This window comes from Phocoena phocoena, chromosome X (assembly GCF_963924675.1).
Source record: "Phocoena phocoena chromosome X, mPhoPho1.1, whole genome shotgun sequence".
Taxonomy (NCBI): Eukaryota; Metazoa; Chordata; class Mammalia; order Artiodactyla; family Phocoenidae; genus Phocoena; species Phocoena phocoena.
Genome location: NC_089240.1, coordinates 9,834,513 through 9,844,083, shown reverse-complemented (window position 1 = coordinate 9,844,083; position 9,571 = coordinate 9,834,513). Strand labels below are relative to the sequence as shown.

At 44.2% G+C, this 9,571-nt stretch overlaps 1 protein-coding gene across 3 annotated transcripts in view; it reads right to left on the bottom strand.

The window, feature by feature from the left end:
* Positions 1 to 452: 452 nt before the first annotated feature.
* The window catches only part of PRPS2 (phosphoribosyl pyrophosphate synthetase 2), a 30,136-nt gene continuing 21,017 nt past the window's right edge, over positions 453 to 9,571 (bottom strand). For 2 of the 3 annotated variants that reach the window (XM_065900318.1, XM_065900320.1), the window contains exons 6-8: positions 4,272 to 4,445; positions 3,189 to 3,348; positions 1,438 to 1,530 (exon numbers count right to left, since the gene is read on the bottom strand). In XM_065900318.1, the coding sequence (XP_065756390.1) occupies positions 1,438 to 1,530; positions 3,189 to 3,348; positions 4,272 to 4,445 (427 nt within the window). Of the gene's footprint in view, positions 1,531 to 3,188; positions 3,349 to 4,271; positions 4,446 to 9,571 lie in introns of all 3 variants that reach the window. The other variant, XM_065900321.1, reaches the window with a different exon arrangement.

The following is a 9,571-nucleotide window of genomic DNA, read 5'->3' as shown; positions in this document are numbered from 1 at the left end:
CTTCAAGTTTTGAGATTCAGCAGAAGGAGATTGTTATTTATTATTCCTGGGCTTTGTCTGTGCAGGCACATTTTCTTCTTTGGGGGCGGAAGCACTCAGTTGGTTGTCCACCAACGCGCACTTAGGAAAATTCAGAGTTGATGCTTGCCGCCTGCCACCGGAGATGGGGGCACCTCACTCAGCAGTCGTCAAAAGCCACCTGTGGATAAAGCTATCTTCCCTCCACCATCACTCCTGGGCCACCATTTGAACATTAACTTCATGGAGCAACTAATGTTTCCTTATTTGCCCTTTTTTTCCTAGGCCTTTCTCACCCACACTTTTCATGTAACAGCTTTAGTTACAATAATCTGTTGCCTAGAAGGCTTGCTACCTGTGAGTACAAAAGGCAAAAGACCATGAGATCAACACTAACGAAATAATATTTAAATATGTATTTGGAGGCACCCACAAACAATTCACCTTTTTCTCATGTCAAAAGCAAAACAGAGATCAGACTAGTAAATGTGAGGGGACGTAGCGAAGAAGTCTTTGTTGTGACGGAAACCCACAACATGGAACTCTTGGAAAAAAGGCAAAGTAAAAGCTAGAGCTAAAAACAGGACATTAAAAAAAACAAGATGGCAGGACATGAGGTGCATCTGGGATGGACACAGCATGAACGTGACAGTGAACTTGCAGACTACCTCAAAACAGTTTCTCTGTCAGCTCTACTGCTGAACATAATTTTGGAATCTTAGAACAAGGTATTTCAGATAAGTGACAGTTACGATTTTTAGAAGTGGCAATAAAAAATTACTGAACTACATTGCCTCTGATATGTCTAATGTTTACCAGAAATAAACGTGTCAGTGGCCATCTTCAGCTACATAAAATTTGGTCCAAATTAAGCATAATAACCAAAATGGTTTATTGAAAACCTGATCACTAAAACAAATACTCAAAATTCAGGGTATTAAAAACTCTAAGCTTGACTTAGAAGCAAAAGGCTAATTCTCTACAGGGTTTCACCCAAATGTCCACAGGCATTATCATTTTATATTTACACAGAGGCTTTAATCTGAGCTGACCTTTGGTAATCCTGAAATACATAAACTGTGAACTTCCACAATGGAATTATAAACTTGAAAGTTGTGGCCTCAAAGCACTGACAGAACAAAGGAAAAAAAGGTCACCTATCAGAACAAATCACGATAACAGAAACATTCCTCATTTAAGACTGTTCACTTAAAGATCAAATAACCACTGCCCTCTCCACCAAACTGAAAATAAATGGTCGGGAGCTTTAAGAGGGGGAAAACCAGTGGCCCTCGGAGTATACAAAGATCTGATGCTTTTGCATTAATATAACTACTTAGTCCTAAAGCTAATAAATCAGGCAAATGCACGCAAGTCAGAAGCCAGAGCAGGCTTGCTTCCACACCTCACATCCTGGATTTACAGTGGGACGTGGCTGAACAGGTAAGACACAGATTCACCGTTGTGGGTCCTTCGAATTGCCTCGGCCAAGATCATCGAAATGTCAATAACCTAAACACCAATGAAAAGACAGAAAAGAGGAGAGGAAAGTGGGACATCTCAGTCATGTTTAATTGGAAACTTAGAAGCCAGAAAGCCTAGAAACGCTTTCTCCAGCACGTAAGATGTGCTACTGTCGAACCTCCCCACAGCCATTTCTTCTGAGAGGGCTGACAGTTTTGGGTCTGTCTTCAAATTACAATCCTGTACGGGATCCTGGAAGTGAGATTTTTCAGTGCAGATACTTCAAAGGCTTTTCAGGGCCGCTGTTAACCAGAGACATCCTTTACTTTCAGTGTTTGTTGTTTTAAAATTAATTTTACTCAATCATTATGTGGAAGGTTTTTCTCTCTCTTGGTTTCTGAAAACACAGAAACTGTAACGTTTGACAGCACAGCTGTAATCATCTAACTCGGGGGTCAGCATGAGAACAGCCACAGACAATACATAAATGAATGGGCATGGCTGTGTTTCAGTAAAACTTTATTTACAAAAAGAGATGGTGGGCTGGATTGGGCCCAGGGGCCTTAATTTGCTCAACTACTGAGAATCAGACATGAAAATCTAAGGCATAGCTATTTTGACCATTTTCTAATGAATCTCCTGGTGCCGAATGAACTGTGTTGCTCTCCGATGGATGAGAAATCACGAAGCAGATCACTCTGATCCATCTTCATGCTCTAATGACGGGCATGGAGGCTTCCAGCAATGAAAGGACTTGCCAAGGTTCACCAAGACACAGAGGCAAAACGAGGACTCAAACCCCTTCAACTTATTTCAGGCCAGCTGGTGTAAAGTGATCATTGCCAACTCTCCGGGGGCCTCCCAAGTCAGGAGGGAGAGAAGGAGTAAAGCTAAGAGACCCCTGGCACAGCCAAGCTGCTTCTTTGTTTTCCTCCCCCATTTAAAAAACCTGTGGCAAAATACATGTACCACAAAAGATGCCATTTTAACCATTTTTAAGTATAGAACTTACTGGCATTAATTACATTCCCAGTGGTGTGTAACCGTTTCCCAAGCTTTTTCATCGTCCCAAACGGAAACCCTGCACCATTAAACACCCCGCTCCTGGTAACCACCACTCTACTTCCCCTTTCTATGAATCTGACTACTCTAGAGCCCTCAGCTAAGTGGAATCTAGTTTACGTATCACACAATATTTGTCCTTTTGTGACTGGTTTCTTTCACTTAGCATACCGCTTTCAAGGTTCATCCATGTTGTTGCAAGTATCAAAATCTCCTTCCTTTTTAAGGCTGAGGAATATTTCATCGTATGAAGAGGCCACACTTGGGTTAACCATTCAACTGTCGGTGGACATCTGGTCATTTCCACCTTTTGGCTACCGTGAATAAGGCCTGCTGTGAATGTTCGTGCATAAGGTTTTGTTTGAACAGCCATTTTCAGATTTGGAGGAATAACCCTAGAGGTGGACCAGGGGGGTCATGTGGTAACTCTGTTTAGCTTTACCACAGCCTGTTTCTTAAAGTTCTTTACTTTGGCTTTATTCACTTACTATTTATAACTTTGACCTCTGCTGCCCCAGCCTTTCCCAGACATCTAACACGTATCATACCTTCCCATTACGGGAAGCCACAACCTCTACTGACATCTGCTTAGCAAGTGGTCACACACACAAGATGTGAGGCTCTGCCTGCAGTGTAGCCAGTACCTGAATCTTGGAGCAGTGTTTCATTTTGTCCTCTTGGGGAATAGTGTTTGTCACAACAACAGCCTCAAAGGCGGCATTATTTATTCTGGAAATAGCTGGCCCAGAGAAGATCCCATGGGTAAGGATAGCATAAACTTTGGTGGCTCCGGCCGAGAGTAGCCTATAAAATAAAAGAGAAAAAAACTAAGTGCACACAAATATTCTTGAAGCATTCTCCCCTCAGTGTGAATTTAAAAGCAATAGTGTGTTCCATAAAGGAAAACAGGGAACCAATTTCACTCACATTTATCAGTCTAAAACAGGATCTTTTAAGGTATGCGCTGGCCAAACACTTTACATTCCCTTAAATCAGGGATTATCAGCCTTGACGTTGGGCCCGGATAATTCTTTGCTGTGCAGCACATCCCTGGCCTCTACCCAACAGCAACACCCGTCCCCTCAGTTGTCACAACCAAAAATGTCTCCAGATATTGTCAAATGTCTCCCAGGGAACAAAACTGCCCAGGTTTAAAAGAGTAAGGCCAAAATGTCACCATGTTGCCATACAATCAATACACAAAACTGAGGTATTATACACTCTTTGTTTTGTTCTGTCTCTGAAACCGGCTGTGCATTCTACCCTCCCAGCACATCTCAAGTCAGACGGGCCACAGTCCACGCGTTCTGCAGCCGTGCATGGCTGGGTGGTGGCTCCCACGCGGAACAGCCCAGCTCTAAGTCCCTGGAAGCCAACGCTGAGAAGGCCGGAGTGAAGGCAAGCCAAGGAAGCGAGGGCCTGAAGAGGCCGAAAGACTGTCTTCTTCCTCCTGTGCTCAGTTTCAGGAGAAGCACCTTCTCTGAACTTCTTTAAAAATACACTGAAAGTTCAACCTTGAAAATGAAAACCAGGCCATAAAGGACCACAGTTTTTTCCCTACCGAGAAAAAAAAAAATAGGCCTAGAATCGACTTTGGTCTGAAAAACTACTACTAAGCTATCAGTAATAATTAGGAAAAGTGAGCCTAGTTTTTAACAGCTGACATTCTTCCTTTCTTAATGAGACGCCCTAACGCTCTCCTCAGTGGTCCCAAACCACACGCATACTTGTCCGCAGCATGGCAGATGGTGCCACATGTGTCGGCCATGTCATCCACAAGGATGGCCACGCGGTCCTTCACGTCGCCCACCAGCACCATCCGGTCCACTTCATTTGCCTTCTTCCTCTCCTTGTGAATCAAGGCAAATTCCACATTCAACCTGTCTGCGATTGACGTGACCCTGCTCAAAGACACAGACAGACACGGACTTAGAGAACAAGCTTATGGTTAGCAGGGGGAAGGTGGCAGGGAGGATAGATTGGGAGTTTGGGAGTGACATGTACACACTGCTATATTTAAAATAGATAACCAACAAGGACGTACTGTACAGCACAGGGAACTCTGTTCAATATTCTGTAACAACCTAGATGGGAGAAGAATCTGAAAAAAGAATAGATACATGTATAACTGAATCACTTCGCTGTACACCTGAAACTAACACAACACTGTTAACCAACTATACTCCAATATAAAATTAAAAGTTAAAGAATATAGATAGGGAAAAAAATTAGACTAATTCTGAAAACGTATTCCCAAAATTATATTAAAAAACTCTAGATTCATTACAAAAAAAAAAAAGACACAGATACATCAAACACTGTCAATACAAAAAAAATTGTGTTCTTCATAGCTGTATTTTAGGACTGTCGTGACCAGCCATACACAAGATAACGCAAGAATCAGGCCTCCCTTGCAAAGCCAGGCCTGGTCTGGGATATGTATTAAGCGACGCAAGGGGAGAAACATGCTAGGATGTGGCCTTGCATTTGTGGCCCCTGGGGAAGAAAGCCAGGGCGCCTTGACCATGGGCTAAAACTCCTGGCTAAGCAGCTGACACTCAACAGGTTAGGGTTCGTGGGTACCTTTATTTATTTATTTATTTTGTTTGCGGTACGCGGGCCTCTCACTGCTGTGGCCTCTCCCGTTGCGGAGCACAGGCTCTGGACACGCAGGCCCATCGGCCATGGCTCACGGGCCCAGCCGCTCCGCGGCATGTGGGATCCTCCCGGACCGGGGCACAAACCCGTGTCCCCTGCATCGGCAGGCGGACTCTCAAGCACTGTGCCACCAGGGAAGCCCTCGTGGGTACCTTTTAAAGTCAGGGGCACAACTAAAAGCAAGTTATTTAGAAAATACTAACTGCACAGCGTAGGGACCAGCCAGCGGGGACAAAGTCCTGGTGAGCGCAGCCATGTAACCTGTACGCTTAGGACAACGGGCTTCACGGGACGTAAGGCCTCCGGACACAGTAATCACAGTCCAGGCCTCTGCACAACTAGGGCAAATGCTCAAAAGTCATCAGCTCTGAAAGGCCTGAACTGGCAAAAGGAGGAGAAGGTGGCAGGCCAGGCTTGCTAGTAAGCCCGGAACATTCCAGATTTTTCCTGTGAAGAATAGATTTCAATGATGAAACAGTGCAAAATAACGCCATAGACATAAGGTGACATGAAGATTTTCCCGTTTCACTTTTTGAAATGACGGTCACTCCTGATGCAATTCAGCTGAAAAACTTTTTATCGAGGGACCAAAACATACACACTCACACACCCTAATTTAGTATGCAGCGACTGGAGGATGCAACCTCTGGACACTTTTTAAGTCGTGGTCCCATTCACTGCGTCCTCCTCAGCTGGCAACCACGAGTGGCGCCCCATGCGTGCTCTGATCAAGCCGAGTGTGGCCAAGGCGCTGAGAGGAACCCACTTTCTGGGGCCAAGAGCGCAGCATGAAGGGGGCTGTGTACCACAGGTTACCCCTGCTTGTTTCGGAGAACATTCAACAAGTATTTTTTTAATTGTGGCATATATATAACTAAATAGAATTTGAATGCTGACCAAGATTTTGCCCCATAATCGCCCTAAAACATATACTACGATCTATATGCCAATTTCATAAAAGATAAGCCATTTAAACTCCCATTAAGGAAAGCTAGTTTCTCAGAACACAAGACAGGTTTTCCCAAGAAAGACTCTTGAACACCTTATGTATGTGCGTATACATTAAAATTCTGTTTATTTGTAAGGACCAGGAAGATCTCGGTGCGGCGGGGAAGCGCCACCATTGGGGCTGAAGTTTGAAGCAACTCAAGTCCAAGCATAACCTGCGTTCTGCCATGTGATCCGCTCTCCTAAGCCTGTGCACAAACACACCATCAGGGGGCGCCGAGGCCTGCGTGGGAAAGAAGCTGAGCTATGCGGTTTTGGGGGGTGGGGACAGGCGTGGAACATGAGTGGGGGAGCTCCAGCCACTGCAGGTACCCAATGGTAACATCAGAAGCAGAGAATAAAGGAAAACATCCCACAAAAAGCCCCCTGGGTTGCGAGAACATTCCTATTTCTCCGCAGGTTCCAACTCTTCTTTTCCTGGTGTATAACTGAGACTTAATACCTATTCCTAACATACGATGCTGAGACGCTGTATCATATAGAAATCTTGGGTGGAAAAAGCTAGGACAAAAATAATACATAGTTTGATTTCCATTTCTTCCGGATACACTATTACATTCTCTTTAAAAGAAAAGAGAAAAAAGTCAAATCTGAATTATTTAGTTTCACCAACTTCCCAGACCAGTTTTACGTTAATATTGACTATCTCAACAGTGGTGTGTTTCCTAAGATTTATTTTTTTTCTACCCACAAGTGACCTCTTGTGGCGATATTAAGTTTTGTGGAGATAACTAACTTGTACCTGGAACAAATCAAGCCTCAAAGTTTTTTCTACGACAACAAGTTCCAATTTGTCAGATAGATATCTATTTTTCTTGGTGAAATACGACTTCTTGCATCAAACAAAGAAGCCACAGATAATGTCAACTGTACGTATCATACGTTACCTGCGAGGCTATTTTGTCGGTTGGGGAACAGCTTACTCCAGGATATGAGGATGACAAGGATGTGTAGCAAAAACTGGTGAGGAATGGAGGTGACAAAAAACCTGAAATGCACGCCCCTAAAAAGCGTGCCTCTCCCGGTAGAGCGGAGCAGGGGTGATCGGAGCGGAACTACTCTGAAGGGGATCTGAACAAAAGCAGCATCTTGCTGCTGACCACTTCCTCTGGCTAGCTGACTCTGCATTTTTTGAGCAGGAGTTGGCAAGTAGACAGGGGAGCCTGCTATATAATAAAAGATGGTATTTCAAATCAATGTGAGAAAAATTGATTACTGAATAGTTCTGGGGACAATTCAGATAGCTGGGGACAGGGGGAGTTGGATTCTTAATTCACTCTTTATTCCAAAACAAATTTCAGATGGAAGAAAAATCAAAACATTAAAAAGGAAAAAAGCAACCCTTAAAACATATGAAATCATGGGAGAAGAAAAATGTTAAGGGTGATCCTTCATAAACCCAGAAGCCATAATGTGAAACAGAGATAAATGTGAGTACATAAGTATGTTTTAAAAGTCTTGCAGAGAAGAAAAATACAAAAAGGGAAGAAATGAAAAACTTGGGGACTTAGTTGCTACACACGAGAAGCAAAGATGTCATTTCCTGCCTGCACAGAACTCCTAACAAGCCAGAGGAAGAGGCCTCCAGCTGACAGAACATGCAAAAGGTATGAACAGAATATAAACGTGCTAGAAGGAGCGTTCAGCCTTATGCACGCAACTGCCATTTACAGGAGGAGATGCCATGTATAACTCAGCCGATCTGTAAAGTAAAAGAAGTCCGATCATCTGCTGTGTAAGCAAGCCTGTGTACAAAGTCACTGGCATCATACTTGGGAATGTCAACTGGTCTATCTTCTTTTTTCTTTTTTCTTTTTTTTTTTTTTTGCGGTACACGGGCCTCTCACTGTTGTGGCATCTCCCATTGCGGAGCACAGGCTCCGGATGCGCAGGCTCAGCGGCCACGGCTCACAGGCCTAGCGGCTCCGCGACATGTGAGATCTTCCCGGACCAGGGCACGAACCCGCGTCCTCTGCATCGGCAGGTGGACTCTCAACCACTGCGCCACCAGGGAAGCCCTATCTTCTTTTTGTTAAATTGAAGTATACTTGATTTACAATGTTGTGTTGGCTTCTGGTGTACAGCAAAGTGATTCAGTTATACATATATATATATTTATATACTCTTTTTCAGACTTTTTTCCATTATGGTTTATTACAAGACACTGAATATAGTTTCCTCTGCTATACAGTAGATCCTTGTTGTTTATCTATTTTATATATAGTAGTTTTATCTGCTAATCCCAATGGTCTATCTTCTTTCTTTTTTTTTATACTTGAATTTTGAGTTCATATATTTTTTAAATTAATTTATTTATTCATTTATTTAATTTTTGGCTGCACTGGGTCTTCACTGCTGCACGCGGGCTTTCTCTAGCTGCAGCAAGTGGGGGCCACTCCCCGCCGCGGTGCGCAGGCTTCTCATTGCAGTGGCCTCTCCTGCTGCAGAGCACAGGCTCCAGGCGCGCGGGCTTCAGCAGTTGTGGCGCACGGGCCCAGTCGCTCCTCAGCATGTAGGATCCTCCCGGACCAGGGCTCGAACCCATGTTCCCTGCATTGGCAGGCGGACTCCCAACCACTGCGCCACCAGGGAAGCCTATCTTCTTTCAAAGACCAAATTTTGACCCTGTCCATCAAAACCTAAATAGCTCATGCCCCTGGACTTGGCAACAGCAGTTCTAAGAACGCATCCTACTTGTACAAGTATATGAAATGTGAAAGTGAGTGTCGTGCTGCAGGAATGTGCCTAAGAACATAAACAATAGCACCTACTAATGAGGAACGTGAGACTGGTTAAAGCAATCACTACATCCGCACCCAAGGGCCAGCTGTGAAAACCAAGAAGGCAGACCTACGGCACAGCTGGGGAACCGTTGCTAAGGCGGAACACGCTTTGAAAAAAACAACAGCAAAGAAGTATGTGCAGCATATCATCATCTGTGTGAAATAAAAAGGGGGTATATGTTTGAGAAGCGTGATTCTGACTTTGGGAAGAATAGAGGCCCCTCAAGAAGGAAATGGGAGACATCACCCTATACATAAAAAATAGGGTTGGGGGCTTCCCTGGTGGCGCGGTGGCTGAGAGTCCGCCTGCCGATGCAGGGGACACGGGTTCGTGCCCCGGTCTGGGAGGATCCCACATGCCGCAGAGTCTGAGCGTCCAGAGCCTGTGCTCCACAACGGGAGAGGCCACAACAGTGAGAGGCCTGCGTACCACAAAAAAAAAAAAAAAAAAAAAAAAAAATAGGGTTGGGATGGAAAAACACAAGGCCACACAAGTTTGTGGAATCTATTATTCTTTTGGCCTGTTAGCTATCAAACTAAGTTGTTCTGGTCAAAAAAAGAAATATGCCTGACATGAA